This window comes from Anarhichas minor, unplaced genomic scaffold, assembly GCF_050575085.1.
Source record: "Anarhichas minor isolate MPS153535 unplaced genomic scaffold, ASM5057508v1 ptg000003l, whole genome shotgun sequence".
NCBI classification, from domain to species: domain Eukaryota; kingdom Metazoa; phylum Chordata; class Actinopteri; order Perciformes; family Anarhichadidae; genus Anarhichas; species Anarhichas minor.
The window spans coordinates 9,084,087-9,104,747 of NW_027466449.1; the positions used below are offsets into that span (position 1 = coordinate 9,084,087).

At 43.8% G+C, this 20,661-nt stretch overlaps 2 protein-coding genes across 2 annotated transcripts; both read left to right on the forward strand.

Annotated features, from left to right (window-relative positions):
- Positions 1 to 89: 89 nt before the first annotated feature.
- tktb (transketolase b) lies at positions 90 to 6,656 on the forward strand. Its single transcript, XM_076096781.1, has 14 exons — positions 90 to 343; positions 1,908 to 2,025; positions 2,130 to 2,243; positions 2,370 to 2,467; positions 3,132 to 3,323; positions 3,620 to 3,747; positions 3,839 to 4,035; positions 4,221 to 4,385; positions 4,607 to 4,763; positions 4,860 to 4,990; positions 5,086 to 5,169; positions 5,279 to 5,375; positions 5,549 to 5,668; positions 5,850 to 6,656. Exons 1-14 carry the CDS (start codon positions 237 to 239, stop codon positions 6,020 to 6,022), a joined length of 1,881 nt encoding a protein of 626 aa, XP_075952896.1. The 5' UTR covers positions 90 to 236; the 3' UTR covers positions 6,023 to 6,656.
- Positions 6,657 to 9,168: 2,512 nt separating this feature from the next.
- LOC142960539 (extracellular matrix protein 2) lies at positions 9,169 to 20,015 on the forward strand. The gene is made up of 9 exons (XM_076102418.1): positions 9,169 to 9,276; positions 9,461 to 9,682; positions 9,767 to 10,004; positions 10,540 to 10,655; positions 12,493 to 12,625; positions 12,701 to 12,858; positions 13,036 to 13,175; positions 18,837 to 19,163; positions 19,835 to 20,015. Exons 1-9 carry the CDS (start codon positions 9,169 to 9,171, stop codon positions 20,010 to 20,012), a joined length of 1,620 nt encoding a protein of 539 aa, XP_075958533.1. The 3' UTR covers positions 20,013 to 20,015.
- Positions 20,016 to 20,661: the final 646 nt, after the last annotated feature.

A 20,661-nucleotide genomic window follows, 5' to 3' on the forward strand; every position in this document is an offset into this window, starting at 1 on the left:
CACGACGGTTCCTCCAATGATTGGCTGAGGTGGGCGTGGCCGTGGAGGAGACATAAGTCCCCCCTCCTCTCGACGCTTCTTCCTCCTCGGTTGTGCTTTGCGTCGGACAGTTTACCAGCGGCGGTGTGCAGCTTTGAACCTACGACCCCGGGACGCAGCGGTGTAATTGAAGTAACTGAACTACTCAAGCGGACGCGGTTTTCAAAAAAAAAAAAAAAAAAAAGAATCCAGGAACCATGACTAGCTACCACAAACCCGATGAGAAAACTCTGCAAGGGCTGAAAGACATCGCCAATAAGCTCCGGATCAACTCCATCAAGGCGACATGCGCCTCTAACTCCGGGTAAGCTATGCAAAGTAACGCTGGAGGGAGTTTAAAAAAGCACACCGCTACGTACGAAGAAAATATACAATACTTTATAATAGTAATGTGATAGTGACGTTATCTGAAGCACGTTTTTACCTGCGGGGCCCGTTGGCACGTGCTTCACGCGGTGGAAACTCAGCCACAGTAGACGGCTAGCAAGTGATTAGCTAAGTGAACTGTTCCATAAACGTTTTAACAAGCTACTTTGTCAGGTATATTTGTCCATAGTGCATAGTCTATGCTAAGATTAGCATAAGCTAACAATTTGTGCGCCTTTGTCGACGTTACAGTCGGTGCAATGTGTCCGAGAAACCATGCATTCTAGTAAAGCAGTTGCTAGATTTAAACTTTGTCATTAGCACCGCGCTGCTTCTTCTAGCTAACAAGAAACCACATGACCATGCGGAACGGGGAATCTCGTGGTCAGTTTGAAGCTCTAATTTAAAGTTGCAGATCCATGCTAAATTGCGAAATGCAGGAATGCACACCAGTTGCAATTGTTTGCAGGAAATTGGTGTCAAGTATGATTTAAAAAAAAAAGTGGCTATCAAAAGGGCACCTGTAGTATTGCTTCATCCTAAATGTCGGACTTCCTGAAGTCTTCCTCTTCACATTCACTCTAGGTTGAACCAGAGTCCAAGCGGGAATAGTTTAAATGGCTTCCTTGTTGACGGCGTGTGGTTTTTATAGTTTGTGTCATCTCGAGATTATTCTTGCAGCCCTGTGTTGTCCTACTACTCTCTCCATAGATCCGTCTACACACCCACAATTAAAAAGATTTGTGCGTTTAATCTTAATTAAATGCAATTGATGTGTAATCATGGTTTCCAGTCCACGGTTTCATTGTATTCACATTGCAAGATATCCAGCATTGTGATTTTTACTTGCGCAACTGCAACCTTTTGAAAAGGAAATGTTTGTTGGTAAACCTGTTTGTTACTTCCTTATGCCTACTGACAAGGAAATGAATGGATTAGATCCTCGATGTCCTTACTGTGTTGTCTCCCTTTTAACAAAGGATGTTTTTGAGTTTTGACACCCAAAACTCAACACGCATTGTTTCTCATTATTTGACCTACATGGGACATTACACTCGAGCATCTGATTTCATTCAGTTTATTTCCCAACAGGTTATCGCTCATCAAAAGGACAAGGGGTAAACGGAGCACTGGGTTCTTTTCTTATGAAATGTAACAGTGACCGTGGTGTTTGTTTGAATAAGATAACTGTGTTCCAGCATGGTTGAAATGATGCCATTTATAAATTAACCCACATAGGGAAGCAGAGATACTGTTGAGTAACCTGTTTTTTTTTTTTTTTCCAAACATGAATACTGCAATACTTTGACCACTATGCCGCAACTAACTGTTTCACAAGTTAACTTGTGTTTTATTTATTTTTATAAGTGCGTTGAAGTGTGGAAACATGACATGCACATGCATGTATGTGCACGGTGTGTGTGGATTTTGTTTTCTTGTTGAGATACTGGAGTTTTTCTTGTGCCATGTGCTCACAGATGTGTCTCCATTTTTCCCTCCAGTCACCCCACATCATGCTGCAGTGCAGCGGAGCTCATGTCTGTGCTCTTCTTCAATACCATGCGCTACAAAGCAGAGGACCCTCGCAACCAGTGCAACGACCGCTTTGTGCTCTCAAAGGTTTGCTTGCATTTCTTTCGAGGGAGAATGTCCTTCAGTCGGCCAGCTCACCTGTGATGTGGCATCAACACTGTCATTAAAGAATTTTCCCCCGCTGTCTCTAGGGTCATGCTGCACCTGTCCTGTATGCTGCATGGGCAGAGGCGGGTTTCGTGAAGGAGTCCGACCTGCTCAACCTGCGCAAGGTTGACTCTGACCTGGAGGGGCACCCCACACCAGTAAGTTCAAAATCCTGCGGTCCCTTTTCTGGTGTTCATGTCTCCTTGGAGAACACACTGTCGTGTTCAAGTCAGGCTGTCTATATATTGTATAACATTTAGTTTTCCCTCTCTTCTATTCATCAGAAACTGGCCTTTGTTGATGTGGCTACTGGATCTCTGGGACAGGGTCTCGGGGCTGCCTGTGGGATGGCATACACTGGCAAACATTTTGACAAATCAGGGTGAGCATGTATACAAAAATATGTATATTCATTAAGAGGTTCCAAGGCTTATATTAAGCCTGCTTTTTGTTTTCTTCAGCATTAGTCTGAATCCTGTTTATAGGACAACACGTTAGAATTAGATTACTTAAGGACATGGGCTCTCCATACTCCAATGAGACTGTTTCTATCATTCTTGAAATGTCATACATGTTGAGGGTAGTTCCTGTTAAATCATTTGAGTCAACAAGGGATTTGGTTAACAAAGAGCCGTTCTTAACAACAGTGCAATACCGTGACTTGCAGTCGGGTAACTGCTTTCTTTTAAACTGATGCCTGAAACACTGTAATCCATTTAATGGATGAACCTGTAGTAGTGAAGATGTAATTGTGTTAAATCACGCCCTGAATGGTGCCTGCAGTGAGGTCAAAAGGTCTTGCACTGCTGCAACTGAGTAATATTAAAAGTAGCAACGATTTATTTAGCTCTTTGGGAGAGTAGCTGTTGGTGATTCTAAGAACAATAATAACTCGATAATCTAAAAGTAGAAAGATATTATGAATTGCTGCTTCCACTGAAGTTCTGTTTGTTTATATTCGTGACAGACTTTAATCATGTAGTATTATGTGCTTCATTGTTTGGAGATCATCATTTCCTGTTTCTCCTTTCCTCATTGTGTTGTAGATACCGTGTGTACTGCATAATGGGAGATGGAGAGTGTTCAGAGGGCTCAGTGTGGGAGGCCATGGCCTTTGCCTCCTACTACAAGCTGGACAACTTGGTGGCCATCATGGATGTCAATCGGCTCGGTCAAAGTGAAGCTGCGCCCCTGAAGCACAACATGGAGACTTACCGCAAGCGCTGTGAAGCCTTTGGGTCAGTGCCAAATACTCATTAACATAAACATAACCTTTAATGTCATATATTTGTATATAATCGGGACCTTCTGATATTCTTCAAAAGCTTCCGTGGGTTGAAATTTTACTTGTCCAACTCTCACACATTGGTGTTCCACATGTCTCCCCTCCTGTGGCCTCTTGTCTTTCTCTCTCTGCTCCCTTCTTCCAGGCGATGAGCGTAATGCTTAACGTGTTGGTTCAGAAGTCAGTACAGACTGTGTTTTGGGTTAATATTTGCTGTAATGTGTCTGCATGCAACTGATGTTTTTGCAGGTGGAACACTTACGTTGTGGATGGACACGACGTGGAGGAGCTGTGCAAAGCTTTCTGGCAGGCTCAGCAGGTGAAGGACAAACCCACTTGCATTGTAGCCAAGACGTTAAAGGGCAAAGGACTCAAAAGTAAGTGTGGAGTTCATGTGGTGACTGTTTTATTTACTGAGATATTTGATTCTCTGAATTTGATTCCGACTCGTTTATCTCTTTGCTGTAGATATTGAAGATCTTGATAACTGGCATGGAAAGCCCATCCCCAAGGACAGGGTGGAGAACGTCCTGAAAGACCTGCAGGCTCTGATCCAGGTCCCCAACAAGACCCTGTGCCCTGAGCTGCCCAAAGACGACACGCCACCCGCAGACCTCAGCACCATCTCCCTGCCTTCACCCCCAGCATACAAAAAGGGAGACAAGGTACCTTTTTACTTGTGCTCCTATTGAACGCCGCCTAATGTAATTGATTACATTTTTAGGGACGCTTGAATCCTGTGTAGTAATGTATGCAAAGCTCATTTTAACAGTCATTGAAAGTGTAGATTGTTTTGTTGTGTTAATTACCTTGTTAATCCGTAGTCACCCATTCCTTCCTGTCCTGTCAGATGGCAACACGGCGTGCATACGGCACTGCACTGGTCAAGCTGGGCCAAGCAAGCCAGAGAGTGGTGGCCCTCGATGGAGACACCAAAAACTCCACCTTCTCAGATACGTTCAGGAAGGCCTTCCCTGACCGCTACATTGAGTGCTTCATCGCTGAGCAGAACATGGTACACAATATTTCACTCTTTACCTCCAACTTATGAAAGGGGGATACATTTAGCTCCCATTTAACTCTTCACGGCCATAATCTGCTCCGACTAGGTCTAATCTGTTACTATTTATATTCTCTAACATTAAAATCCAAGGCTCCTACTACTCTCTCCATGCCTTATCTCATACGCTGTCATTAAGACTAACCCTTAATACCAATCTCTACTTACTGCTGCAGGTAAGCGTGGCCATTGGCTGTGCCACCCGAGACCGCACGGTTGCATTCGCCAGCACGTTTGCCGCCTTTTTCTCTAGAGCCTATGACCAGATCCGTATGGGAGCCATCTCCCAGTCCAATGTCAACCTGGTGGGGTCCCACTGCGGAGTCTCCATCGGTAAGCCTTCTGCTAAAGCGTCACTAGCTTTATTTATTTTATTTTTTATGGGGGTGAGTGTACCCGGCCCCCCGACTGATCTTATTCTGCTTTCAGGTGAGGATGGTCCTTCCCAGATGGCCCTCGAGGACTTGGCCATGTTCCGTGCCATTCCAACATGTACTGTGTTTTACCCCAGTGATGCAGTGTCCACAGAGAGAGCCGTTGAGCTGTCAGCCAACACCAAGGTTGTTAGGCCACCTTGTGGTAGAGTTTGTCCAGTAATCCAGTCTTCACAGTGACGGGAGTTCTCATGTGGTAACTCATCGCTCTATATCCTCAGGGTATCTGTTTCATCCGTACCAGTAGACCAGAAACTGCAGTCCTCTACTCTCCAGATGAGAAGTTTGAAGTGGGCACAGCTAAGGTAATGATCAATACAATGATTTTTACTCACTTGTGCACCAAGTAGCAACAAAAGATCTGAAGAAACACCAGAAAAATGAATGTATATGAATAAATGTCTACTTTACCAGGTTGTGCGCCAGTCTGCCAGTGATTGTGTGACTGTGATTGGAGCTGGTATTACTCTGCACGAGGCCCTCGCTGCTGCTGATGTGCTGGCCAGTGAAGGTAAGCTTGCATTGCCCTCTAGTGGATATATGTAGGTATTGAAGCTGACTATTCATAACATTCATCCACGTCTCATGTTTGGTAATTCAGGGGATACAAGTTATCAGTCTCTAGGTTAGCTAGTATGGTCTAATAAACATTTCCCAAAGTAACAATCTAATGAATACCTATAGGGAAGAACATCCGCGTAATTGACCCATTCACCATCAAGCCCTTGGACGCCGCTACCATTCTGGCCAGTGCCAGAGCCACAAAGGGACAGATCATCACTGTGGAGGACCACTACAAGGAGGGTAGGTTGTGTTCTGTTTTTGTGCTGTTGCAGGCTTCTCTAGTCATTTACCAATGAGCAGAGTTACTTAGGGGCGGTGGTTTTTATGTAGAGATTTTTCTCGATCTACCAGGGTCTATTAAGAGGGCATTATCATGTCATCACTTGGTGGTTTGAGCTGATGGTCTGTCTCCTCTGTCCAGGTGGTCTTGGTGAAGCAGTGCTGTCAGCAGTGGGCCAAGAGCCTGGCATCGTTGTGACCCGGCTGGCAGTGACCGGCGTTCCCCACAGCGGAAAGCCCCAAGAGATGCTCGACCTCTTTGGCATCAGCGCCAAGCACATTGCCAACGCCGTGCGTCAGACCTTTGCAAACTAAGGACGGCACAGTACCTCTCGCTTGCCGCTCTGCTCCATTACAACAAACTTTCTACCCAACTCGCAGCTAACTGGCCTGTTCTCGTGAAGACCTGTTAACGTCTGTGCAGTGTGCTCACCCGGTATTGTTATCGCTACCACAGATTGTGAGGGATGGGAATAGGATTGTCAAAGCCTAGCATCGAGTACCCTCTTCTCCCGACGGGTTCCTCTGCAACATTCCTTTCTTGTATCATCTTATGTGTTCAAGTAGCTCAGACAAAACATCACTGAATACTATAAATGTGGTATGTTGACAGATTTTAAAAACCATACAAGCAGCAGACCCGGTTCTGATCCATTGTAAACGGTCAGGCCACTACTTCTGTTTTGCGTTCCAATCCTTTCTTTACAACCATACCTCATGTCCGCTCACTTGTCTGGCATTCTTGCCTCCCTTTTTCTTCAACAAAACACTGTTACCGTTTGTCATAAATCTTAGTGACTAGATCCGTTTTGTAGTCTTTTGATGCTTAAACCAGTTGGCTATGATCAGTTTGACCACATGGGCATCACACAAAGTTCCTGGTGTTCCAGGGCACTTGTGTCATCCCGTTGTATCTGTGTTGTGCTGAATTAAAAAGATTTAACTCAAAGTCTTTTGTTTTTAGTTTTTTTTCCCCTGCTTTTGCTAGCAGTGCGTTTCTATTAGTGGCAATGTCAGTGCCTCTTTGGTAAAGACTAAAATACCATAGCTAGTGGATGGATCACAATGCAGTTTTGCACAGATATTCATGGTGCCCAAAGAATGACACCTAATGATGTAAGCGATCCTCTGACTTCTGATCTAGCGCTACTAGCATGTTGTAGTTTTCACCCATCTGTGTCAACATCTCCTCGATGAATTGGCATCAAATTTTGTACAGCTATTCATGGTTCCCACACAAGGTTTCTAATAACTTTGATCCCCAGACTTTTCTGCTAGCTCCACCGTGTGATTGACATTTTTGGTCTGTCTCTGTGGTTTTAAGAGAAATGTTCCCATCATGCTGTTCAATATGACCAAAATACTAGTTTCAAAACACACCCATTCCCTTCAGCCTCATCTTTTACTGATGTCTAACAAGTGTTTGCATGCCAACACTGCAAACTACTATGGCGAGCATGGTAAACATACCTGCAAAACTTTAGCATGCTGACTTAGGCGTTTAGCTGTAAGCACCATTGTACCAAAGTGCAATCTCACAAAGCTGCTAGCGTGGGTTCAGACTCCTGGTCTGGTTTTACGGTTGAGTGTTTGCGACATGTGGCTTTTACAGATACCCGTCATACATGTTGTAGAGCTGGCAGTGTTCAGACTGTCGGACACCTTTTATTCTGAGTAAGAAAACAAGGTAGTAAAGTTGGCGAAGAATGGACAGCCGGTCACAGTAGAGATAGTAAAACTCTCTAGTGTCTCAAACCAGTCACTGGACCCGAAGTACAAGCTTAAGTGTTTACGTTTCATGAATCATAGGCCTCTGCACCATTCTCTGCAGTGGAAATTGTTAACCCAGGGTGTTGTCAGACTGAGGTTAAGGAAGGGGTTGAATGTGTGGTCAGTGGATTACTGCATGTTCCTGTCAAGGTTTAAATTAATAGTTTTTGGACACGTAACTATTTACCTTGGAAGAGCACGTCAGGACCTCAGTGTTTCACGGTTTACCGTTAGTTGTCCAATGTGCCATTTGGAATAAAGTCTGGATTCTTCCGTCGTCTCTGCCTCATCAGCTGAGCTTCAAGTGCAGAAAAACTAAACCGACCAGAATTAATACATAAAATTGAGTTAACCGATATGATCAGAGATGTTCATATTTCAGGCCGTGTTAATCACAGAGGCTGTTGTCGAGGACATGATAACATGCACACACATGTTGACAGATTTAGTCTGAGTATGTGTGGTTAGTTACTGAGCAAATAAAGTGGGTTTGTCAGCAGGTTTCACCCCACAGCGAAAATCCCAGTTTGGCTCAACACTCAGCCAGTGGCACCTGCTTGGCTCAGCTGTGAGTGTGTGGGGATGTACAAACTCCAGACTACATGTGTGAGCATCCCAGCGTGTGTGCGTACAGACAGTATTGTGTGTAGGTAAAGATGGACGTGTTTATTTTCATACATAGATGCTAGCGTTTGACTCCGACCTGAACTTTCTACCAACCCTGTTTCTTGTTTGGGAAAGGCCGAAGGTCAGTCTGATTCAGTCAGGAGAAAAACACAGACGTGACAGGATCACAAATTCATGTGTCATAATGTCTGACTAGAATCTATCACAGTCGTATGAAACTTATTGTGTTGAAGTTTCTATTTTATGCCTTCCACCAAATGTTAGCAGACAAGGAGGAGCAGGGCGGGTCTGTGTATTTTATGGTGCGATGAACAAGCCTTTATTAACAACGTGAGTTTATTTTTTGACCTCTCCGCCTCCTAGATATTCCTTCCCTTCTTCCTCTCATTTCAGCATTCACTCGTTGGGCGCATGTGCACTATGGTTTAGTATTGCTTTTGGCTGACTCACAACAGAGAAGGTGCTCCACAGCTTTTGCTACAAGTCTTTACAGTGATGTATCCTCTCGTGTAAACTCTCAGGTCAACCGTTACTCACTGAGTTTCTTCCCTTTGGCATTACCATCTGAACTCTCTGTGGATTTGCTTCATCCTCGCTTCAGCCCTGAAGACCTAAACGTTTTGGACTTCTCTCTCCAAGTGAAACAGCTTTAACTGATACAACTTTTAACAATGCAGATGCCAAGGACATGGATCACGTTCATTTGCCTCTGTGGCACAGCTTTATCAGGACAAGGCCGTAACTCTGTGCATGACATGGATGCATACTTGGAAACCTCTTTTGAGACACCTGACTTAGAAACAGCAGCAGTTCATCCACCAGGAATTGATACAGGAGTGACCTTGTTGGATACATATGCTTCAAGTGTAGCCCTCCCTTCTGGTAAGATGAGAGTTCTAACCTTTCAAATGCTGCCTGTTTCTGTCTGCATGATCTTGGCTAATAAATGCTTTCATAACTGAAATACTTTTACATAACTAAGCATACAATGCTGAGTGAAAAGCTCAGTTATTATTTTGATTTCTTTATGTCTATTAATTGTCTTTTTCTGCTCGGCTTTGTGAATGGTGAAGAAGAGACTGAGGATGAGCGTCTCCAAATGGAGGCAGAGAAGGAGCGGGAGCATCAAGGAGTTGAGTTCAGAAAGCTGGAGGCTGGTAGAAGAAGAAGAGGTGCTTGGGGGAAAAGGAAACACGCAGCTACTGTGGAGGCCACTGCGTATAGAATAGTATGGCACTTATTCTACCATGTGGACACAGAAATACATATTTATGAATAAATAAAAATGGGGCATCCACATGCGTTGATTTGTTCCTTTGTTGAAACGCGTCAGTGACTTCCGGCTGCTTATTGCAGGCAGGACTTGGGCAACCCCTGACGGGCTGGAGAAAGCGTGTAAAAGGAGAGGAGGAAACCAGCGCTCTTATTGCTGCACTTAAGGAGCTTCATGCTGATAAGCAACGGCTTATGGATGAAGGGAAAGCACAAGAGGAGGAGGGGGAAGAAGAAGATGACGATGACGACGACGACGACGATGACGATGATGACGATGATGATGACGAGGAGGAGGAGGAAGAGGTTTGATTTTTGTTGTTTTTACTTCAGTTAATTGAATCATTCATGAAGCAATTGTTTGTCATATCATTTAATCTTTTGTGTCAGGAAGAGGAAGAGGAGGAGGAGGAGGAAGAAGAAGAAGAAGTAGAAGTAGTGGAAGAGGAAGAGGAAGAAGAAGAGGCAACTGAGGCTCCCAGCAATCAAACAGAAACTCACTCCAGCACTACAGAGTCTCCTCTCAGCGAGTGTCAGACTGCTGACAGAGAAATCAGCTGCAGGGGCGTCGGCATGACTCTCCTGCCAATCATCCACAACCCGCTAGCCACAAATCTGGACATGGCAGGTGTGTGTGTGTGTGTGTGTGTGTGTGTGTGTGCGTGTGCGTGTGTGTGCGTGTGTTGTGGTGGTGGCGGATGCATCACATGAAATAAGCCATGTTGGGGGGATGGTACAAATTTGAGTGAACTCTATAAAAAGTAATATAGCAGTGATATTGATTACAATTGAACTTATTATTAAATCAGCTTATTCATTAAGTTTTCCAGTAGTTCTAATTCCAACTTTGATGCCACTAGCCATGAATTCTTCTTCTTTTAACAATTATAACCACTTAGTACATAGTATTTGGCAAGAACAGTATAGGTTAAGATGGTGAACCATTAAACTGAAAACTAAAATAACAAAGTACATTGACTGATTATATTGTTTGTATCAAAACAAAAGTTCCAGCACAGATACGTCAACATTACGTGACCTGTGAGTCAAGTGATTTTGACGCTCATGTGAAATGGCTGTACAAGCCATATTATATGCTTCTTCTACATATATGTGTACGTATATATACAGTATATAACATACCATGTGATTTATTTTCAAAGAGAACAACATCAGAATCGTCAGTCCACACGTTTTCTCTGGTGTGCCGAACCTGGACATACTGGACCTGAGCAAAAACAAACTGGATGATGAGTCGTTCAGCCAACACCCCCTGTCGGTGAGTAACACCTCTCTCCTTCACTGTCGGTCTCAACAGTCCAGTCTGATAGCCTCTTCTGCAAGTACATCACACCCATACAGTTGTACTCTGCATGTTTAATTGTGCTTGAATGGACATCTCACTACTATGTTCGGGTTCAATTGAAGGTACGTGTTACATAGTGTACGTATGATACAAATGCAAAAGGGCACACAGTGTCACATTGATGTGATGCAACCCAAAACCAGACTCATCCAATGAAATCAAACTGCAGAGCTTCTGCAGTGCCAGCAGTCGCAAACCAACTCCAGACCAGAAGTACAAGTCCAGCCAGCTCTACCAACGGGCAAGGGAGTGTTACAACTGTTGTCTTTTCTGTTTGGAATAAATGTATTTGTCCAAAAGAGAAAAACCAAAGAAGGAGAGGCAAAGCCCAGAGGAAGCTTTAAACTTAAGTGTTAATAAAATCAGTTAACACTTGCTCTCTTGTCTGATGGTCAAGTGTCTGAAAAAGCTTTGTTATGCCAAGATAGATAAAAAAAATTATACATTTGTTCAAAACCTCTTGTAGCTAATATATTATGATTAAGAGCTATGAGCTGATTTGCAATTCTATTTTTAGGAACAGATAATATAAAACACGGTCTTCAGACCAGTAATATAGCAGCAGACAACTATTTACTATGTAAAGATCCGGTGTAGTAACGTCTACCTGAGCAGAGAATGAAGTCACTCTCCCTCTGCTCGTGTTCTTATCTGACCTTCTCCTTGCTTTGTTGACAGCCATGCCAGGCCGCACATGCTTTTACTGCATGTTTGTGCATGTGGGCCTGCCCCACCGGTTAGTTCAGGGCCGCCACTCTGCACTGCTCTCATATGGCGGTTACAGTTGATAACACTGTCTCCAACACATCGTAGAATCCAAGCACCCATCCTCCGATTCCCCCTCAAGTAAACACTATTAACTCTGTGAGCACTTTTGACATAGTTTGCTCGCGGTTTGCACCATTAGCTACGAGCCGTCACTGTGTTGAGAGGCAATCAAAAATACTCCCAATCTGGTACTATGCACCTTTAAGTGTTAAATATCAATCCTCAACAAAGATATATAGCAAAAAGCAGGCAACACTGACATGTCTTCACCTGCAGGTTTAAACTGCAGATACTATTATTCTCCTTTCCTATGGGTGGCGTAGGTAAGCCTGTGTAGATTTGGTCTGACTCAAAAAAGCTCCTTCTTGTGAAGAATATGCAGCCTGCTGAATGTGAATGGCTTTTATAACACACTTTGCATCTAATTAAAATAAAAAGCAGGCTGTATCCTGTATCATTACAGTAATAAAAGAGCATTCAAAATTGCATTAACTAATCCTTTCTAAGAATAACCTCTGGTCTAACCTCTAAATGACCACAGGCCAAACTCAGATCCTGACCACACCGAGGCAGCCCGCCACACTCTGACCAATCATTACGCTCCACCACCAGTATAGTCTCCCACGATTGGCTGGACAGGCCTGTTGGAAAACAGCTGCAGCAAAATGACGTGGAAAATAAAAGTAAAAGTTTTTTTTTCATTTTTTGCTCACATCCACAGTAATGACAGAGGACTGATGAACTGGCTTGAAGAATCCTGCGAAAGATTCAGTCCACTGCTTTTAGTTGACACAGATCAACCACAATGGCTCTAACTGAAGAGCCACTGCAGCGTGGCTTTGGTAAAAATACAACATGATAGATGACATGGAAGAGATGCATAGATTTGGTGTATTTCTGTGATTGTGACCTTCCCGGCAAGTTGGGATGGAAAATGATGGATTATGAAGTTTCACCCCTCTCTTTGCTTCGTGTCATGCAGAACTTGACCTTTCTGAAGAAGCTGAACCTAGACGGCAACCAGTTTACCAGCATCCCAGCACTGCCGCCATCTCTGGAGGAGCTCAAGATTAGCAACAACAAGCTCAGTGCACTCAGCCCTCACAGCTTCAAAGGTAGGAGTTGTGTCTGTGTACACGGAAGAGAAACGTCTGGTATGGAAAATAATGTAATTTAGTATTCCCCTCTAGGTTTGATGAACCTGTTGAATCTGGAGCTTAAGGAGAACACTCTCCATGAGGGCAGTGTGTCACCTCTATCCTTCAGACCGCTAGAGAGACTTCTGGGCCTCCAGTTGGACAACAACCGCTTCCGTTCCCTCCCCCTGGGCCTCCCCCCCTCTCTTCAGGTGCACTGATATCACTTTACTGAATCTTGTGGGCAAAATCCTTCTCCTTAAAGTGTTAGGTTCAGCCAAAGGAGGCAGCTGGGATTCAGAATAGTACTCAGGGTCTATCAGAGAGCCAGACACTGACATGAAGACAATCATTTTTGTCCCTGTCTTTCTGTCTTTCTTTTTGCGTAGGAGCTGGAGATGAATGGAAATCTGATTGAAGAGGTGACAGAGGAGGCAGTGAGGGGCTATGTCCATTTGAGAGTGCTGGAACTGAGTCACAACCTGCTGCATGAGCAAGGCATCACTACCCACGCCTGGAATCATCTCAAGTACGTCCATCTATCCATCCATCCATCCGTCCATCCATCCATCCATCCATCCATCCGTCCATCCATCCATCCATCCATCCATCCATCCGTCCATCCATCCGTCCATCCATCCATCCATCCATCCGTCCATCCATCTGTCCATCCATCCATCCATCCATCCATCCATCCATCCATCCGTCCGTCCATCCATCCATCCATCCGTCCATCCATCTGTCCATCCATCCATCCGTCCATCCATCCGTCCATCCATCCATCCATCCATCCGTCCATCCATCTGTCCATCCATCCATCCATCCATCCATCCATCCATCCATCCATCCATCCATCCGTCCATCCATCCATCCATCCGTCCATCCATCTGTCCATCCATCCATCCATCCATCCATCCGTCCATCCATCCATCCATCCATCCGTCCGTCCATCCATCCGTCCATCCATCCATCCATCCATCCGTCCATCCATCTGTCCATCCATCCATCCATCCATCCATCCATCCATCCATCCATCCGTCCGTCCATCCATCTGTCCATCCATCCATCCATCCATCCATCCATCCATCCATCCATCCATCCATCCATCCATCCATCTATCTATCTATCTATCTATCTATCATCCGTCCATCCATCCATCCATAGCTACTGATTTAAAAAACAATGATCTGAAGTTCCTCCATCAGCCACAAGAGGGTAGACTGGTATTGTTTGAAATTCTGAACACTTTTATTATCATTTCACACACAAATGTGTGAAAAATCTGTACTTTGTGATTAACAATGTGTTTAAAATCTGTACTTTTTTCAGTCTTTGGCTGACGTTTAGAATGATCAGCTTTTTATCTTTCTTTCTTTCTTTCTTTCTGTCTCCCCCCCCCCCACACACACACACATACCACACATATCACAGAAGTTATGACAGCTGACCTTGTGTACTTAGATGAGCAGGCTTGTGAGGGACAGCTTGAGGGCAACTGCGTGCCTGTATGTGTCTGTTTGTGTACGTATGTCTGAATGTGTGTCTATGGTGGTGGTGTGTGTGTGTGTGCGCGTGCCTGTTGTTTAAATATAGTGAATTCCAGTGGCGTTGTTTTCTTTGCTCCCTTGGATCCTTGTGAACCACAGTGGGAGTTTCAGGGAAAACTGATGGAAAAAAATTCTTGAAGAAAGACGGGAAAGGGCAATTCAACTTGGGGTTTCACTGTATGAATGGATGATTATGTGAAAGTCTACGTAGAAATCTGAAATTGGGAAAATAAATTCAGGGGAAATTTTGACTGAAGAAATTACGAGACGTTTTAATCAAAAATGGAAACTGTAAAACACAAAATCTTGTCCAAAGAGGGACAGAGAGATAATGTGAAGAGAGAAGGAGTTTTGAGTGAAGTTAAAATGGAGCTAGGCAGCACTCTGAGTCCTCGCTTGACTTCTGACTAGAATCTATTTGACACCTGACACTTGACCTCATTAGTGGCGACAGCAGTGGTCTTCCCATTGGCACTGCGGGCTTATTAGCTGGTCCTCCATCTTAAAAGCTTTCTTCAGCATGGCATAGACAAGAGAGTGGAAACAAATTCAGCTTGAGACTGAACTCCGCTACCACAGCAGGAGCTGAGACCTTAAAGGGCAGAGGTTATTAACCATGAAACAAGACTCCTCCCTGTGGTTGGAATCTATTTTATTCTGCAGACCTTTAATAATTAAATCCACACTGAGGTACTTGTGGAGAAATGTATTCACCATGTACCTCTGCAGAGGTGTGTGGAAAAATATACAGAGAGGGACTGATGCAGAGTGAAAAGTCAATTGCTTAATGATAAAGTAAACTGCAGTGTGCTGGTTCTGGTTAGTGGAGCGCCTCTGTTCCATGTCATGGAGTCCGTGTTATTGCTGCCTCCTGCTGGGCTTCAGTGATTAGAGGCACCAGTGAGGGTTACAGGGAGCTGGGGAGGGCAGTTTGTACTTTCTGGGTTTGTGTCCCAGATCCCATTTATTTGTACTCTGTAAACTTATCCCAGATTAGTTTGTGTTCCTCTGGGTGTGTTTACATTTGCTGCCAACGTGTGACCATCCTGTAAACATACGCACATGCTTAAGTGGTGTAATTAATTGTACTTCAGTAATGTTCCTCAATACAGCTTTTAGGTTCTTGAACTTAACTTAAGTGTTACCATTATGGTACTTTATACTTTTTAATTTATTAAATTATTGTACTTTTTATTCCACTTTAGCGTTACTAGTTATTTTGTTTTGACTATTGAATGATGTTTATACATACTATACTTTAACCACAGCCCTAGGATTAGGGTTTAAAGTGTAGTATGTTAAAAGAAATGTTCCTTTTTTAAAATTAGATAATAAAAAATATAATATCATGGCTGACATTTTCTGCATATTAAGTACTTCCACTTTTAAAACTTGAAGTATATTTTGCTGGCAATACTTTAAAATGCCTCTCCTCAGGGGCCCAATCAGCTTTCATCCTTAGACACACAGATAAAAAAGCACACACACACACACACACACACACACACACACACACACACACACACACACACACACACACACACACACACACACACACACACGCGCGCTTAAATGCCTCCATATCCGCTCTTCCTCCACTCGATAAAAACTTACCAGCCATCACCGCTGCAAGCTACCAGGCCTGAATCCAACACAACCAGAGCATGTTCACATTACTTCCACTGATTAAAGCTGCATAATCACATTCAAAAATATATATATTTCATGAGTTATATGTTTTCAATTGCAGTTTTGAATTCATGCCATCAAATAAAGCTGAAACTACGTAATACTACACGTGTTCTACATCGAAAACATAACAGACTTGTAAATGTGTCATCAGCTTAGAAATGATCTAGTGAAATGACATTGTCATGTTTTATTAATAAGTGACACAGAACAGAATTGTTGTTGAAACGTTGCAGCTTTGACTGATGGAATCTTTGTCCATTTGATTTTTTTCTCGTTGTGTCACTTTGACAGAGAGGCTGTCGTTGGAGACGACATCTGCGTAAATGTATCATCGCTGCGGGCTCAGACCGACTGCATGTACGCACAGGTTCACTGATCGCCACACCAAAAGATGTGTGTGTCGTGTTATGTTATGAGCCTGAGGACTGGAAATGAAAGCTCTTTTATCTTCGGACCAGCACAAATTGGTTTTGTAATAAGCTTATATAAATGGGAAAGCAAGCAGCAGACATGCACATACCACCACACAAAAACACCCACCTACCAAAGCATCACACCGAAGTGAAAACTTCGGAGTTTGATTTAAGTGATCTTTGGTTTTCATTAAGTCTGTACCCAACAGATGTGACAAATGCCTTAAAATACTAATGACTTGATGTAGCTGAAGACATCTTCGTTATCATCCATCCATCATCTCAGTCTCGTTCTATCTAGCCTGCCCGGCACAGCCGCTCTGCCGGGCTACCTTACCTATCCTGGCTAGGTTGCCAAAGTGCATAAGCCAACTTGTGCAATGCTGGCAAGGTATAGGCTCAGCCTCGATGGCACTGTGTGTATATGTATGAAATGTACTTGTGCTTCTGTATCTACAGAGAAACCCCTCTGTGTGCTGATTCCCATTAGAACCCAGCACCCTGAGGATGAGCAGACCATCAGCTTGATTACTCCTGGCCATGCTTTGCACAAAAAGATGGACACACACATTACCTCTCTTTAAATCTTTTAGTAATTAATTAATCTCGGAAAAGGAGTGCATGTGTTGTGCCTATTTGATTGAATGCACTGTATGTACAGTGTTTTCAAATGCATATGTTTGTGTTTGTTTATACATGTTCTTGGCACATCTCTGTGTCTGTGAGCATGTGTGTGTGTGCGCATTAGTGTTTCTTCTTCACATCATGTTTAATATGTGTGTGTGTGTTGATGTGTGCGTGTGCCAGTTATTGGGAGTGTCGAGGGGGGGAGGACTCTGAGAGGAGAGGACTGTGTGTTCCTCTGCTCATTAATACCAGGTGGAGCTCTAAGCAGCGGTGGACTGCTGCTGAGCTTCCTGGCAAGAATACAAATCAGCACACAACTGGTCTGAACTGCAACTGAGATCTGATTAAAAAAATTTCAAGTAGAAACCGAATTTTCACAGAAATCTATAACTGCATGTAACCTATATCTCAGATTTCCTGAAGCCTACAGTGGCCTTTGTTTGACTCAACTGAGCCAGGAAGGCCTCATGCTAACCGTGAACTGTACTGGGATACTGACAAATGTTCAGAAGTTGCTTTTGATTGATTTAGGGATTTTAACCCCTTCTCATTGACACACACCATCTATCTCATGGAAATAGAAACCCCACAAAAACACCAGTGATTAATGTAACCTGGGAGTTGTAGAGTTCAAGGGGGGCCGAGTTAATGCAGAGGTCTTACTGTAAGTCACCTTTACGAGGAGCAGAAATGCTGAGGCACCGAATATCAGTCAGACAGATGCCAGCCCAAGCGTCTCCTCCATCCATAACCCTTCACTCTCTTTCTCCTCATTGGTCCCGATTTTACTTTACTGTGCGGTGATTGGCTTCCCACCTTGGGGTGTTCTGCGCCCATTGGCTGTTTAGTGTGGTCTATGGATGGAAATGAATGGACAGGAAATGAGGTTCCTCTGCTGCGGTGAGCTGTGCTGTAAACTCACAACAGCTGTGTTGGATCTTAAAACAAAAACACCGAACCCCCGTAAGGCACCTTCACCTCAGACCCCTGAAACTTGGTCCTCCGTCTATGGCCGTCCATTCTCTTTCCCGCAAACCAAACATTTTCATAGCCCTTATCTGCCGCTCAGCCACAAATTCCCCCGCAGACTGCCAGACTCTCTTACATTGCACCACCTCAGGACCTATTATTTCCCCCCCCAGCTGCTCCCATGATTTCCCCACTGCCTTGCCTCCCACTCTGCACTCCTAACTCCCTGCCTCCCCAACAACACTATGCGGGAGCCCAGTAACTTTAAAACATCAGGTCTGCAGTTAAACGCCTTGGAAATAGAGTGGAAGTGGGCATCCATTATTATATTGAATCTAGAGCTCTGTAAAACATGCCAACATGCTGATGTCAAGCAGGTGTAATGTTCAACATGATCACCAGCTTACTTTAGCGTGTCAACATTGTTTCCTAGCTCTGAACACAAAGCACAGCTGAGGCTGGTTAAAATGTTACAAGTTTTGCAAATATTTTGTCATAAACAATACATAAAGTATTCCTGAGGGGCACATGCATGTGTGTATCAAACGTCATAGCAATCCATCCAACAGTTGTTGAGACATCTCACACAAAACCACAAATGTCAACCTCATGTTGGCACTAGAGGAAAAGCTGGGGGATCACCACATTTACAATCCATCTTGTAAATGTTGAGGTATTTCACAGGATGAGTGCAAACTTTGACCTGCCGTTGGTGCTCGAGGAAAAAGTTGTAGTACGATGTATCCTCTGGGGACCATGAATTTCATCAATGCAATCTTATAATTGTTGAGAGACCTCTGTCTGGACCAAAGTGATGGACGGGCCAACAGTCCGACAGCCTGACATGGCTGTTTAAAATCAATGTATAAGAGAATTTTTTTATTTTGGAGGTCTTCTTGTAGATATGTCACCGAGAGTCATGATTCTTCTGTGTCTTCTCAGGTCCCTGGAGGCCTTGGACCTGTCCCACAACAAATTCACCTCTATCCCAATGAATCTGCCCCGTCGTCTCCATAAACTGAGCCTCCAACACAACAACATCAGTCACATCGCCGCCTTCACGTTCCGCCACATGCGGTCCAGCCTACAGTCCCTCCTTCTATCCCACAACACCTTGAGCAATGAGGGATTGGAACGAGTCTCTTTCGTTGGAGCGTACCGCTCACTGGGTGAGCTCCTATTGGACAACAACCGTCTGGGTGAGGTCCCTCGCTGCGTTCGACAGTTCAAGAACCTGCAGGTGTTGAGACTGGACAACAACCAGATCAGGTAGAAGCATACTTTAATGTGATTTTCAAAATGCAGGGATAAGCTAAATGCTTACTTGCTTGTTACCCAATCCTGTCCTACTACCATTAGCTCTGCTACTACTATTTCCCTTTTGAAATTACTCTAAGTAGCTTGGCAAAGCAGCAAGGAAGGATATCGTCGCACATTCAGTGTTTTATGAAAAAACATTTATTAAAGCCAGCATTTCAACAAACGTCCTCATCATCGAACTAAAATGAAAGGAGTCTCTGTCCGTCTGTCTGTCTGTTTATATGTATACATGTATGTCTGTTCTTTGATTTTATCAACGTCCGCTTGACTTCACACTCTTGGCAGATGCATTACAGAGGACCAAAGGCAGAGCAGTGTTGACTGCAAGGTCGTGAAATCTACGGGACACATTTATTTGTAATGCGTTATGTACTGTAGTGTATTCAGAGTATAAACTGTTAGACCACCAAAATACATGCTGGTTACAGCTCGCTCTCCATCACTCGCAACTATATCAACTGTTACGCCCTCAAACGGCATGCTCCAACACTGGTTGCCAAAGCATTTTTACAGCTTGCACTTTTTTGTGCATTTGGGGAAACTAACAAATCAGCACTTGTGGAAGGAAAACCTTAGATGTAGTATTTCTAAATTTAAGTGTACGTATCTTGTGGTTATAGGCTGGTGAGGCAGTGGGGAGTGTGTCACCCTCGTAATTCTGGCTCCACCTTGGCTTCGATCCACTTGGAAAATAATCTGCTGGACGTGGAGAGGATTCCCCCAAATGCCTTCTCCTGTCTCACAGATGCTCAGGGACTGGTCCTCTATCCACAACGGAGGCTCTCACATGACCAATAGACCACACCGTGGGAAGGATTTACATGGACAAATACATACCCACAATCTACGCATGTGCATCATTGTGACACACAGCTAACCAATACTTTCAGGGGGGTTTTCTGTAGGCAGGCTTTACAGAAAAGTAGCATCATCATGTAGTTTGCTTAGTCAGTCAGTGTTATGTTATCATCCCCAAACCCATCTTTTTCTTTCACATCTCACCTTTCAGTAGGAAAATGACAGTCATATTTTTGTATGTACAAAAGCAAATGTGTAATTTACACAGTTATGGAAATAATCATTTAAAAAAAAAATGCTCTTTGAAGTGTAAATGATGAGTACACTGTGGTGGAATCAAGAGCTGCTCAAAGCACAGGTATATTCATTCAAGTATAAAGTATTTAATTGATGTTTTTGAGAGAATAAAGACTGAAATGGATTAACCTATGTCTCTAGACTAAGTCTGGGGCTTGTTTGTGGAGCCTTTAGTCAGTGTAAGTGGAAATAAAGCAGCGGTGTTTGGATGTGACAGTGATACTGGCTGGTCATCAAGCAGTCAAATCTTGGGACTGCAGCATGGGGTCCTTGAGAGATGGTGAAAATGTCTGGTGACACAGTGTGAACCTAAGGGCCCCATTAGGAAGGAAAATATAAACATCACGCAGGT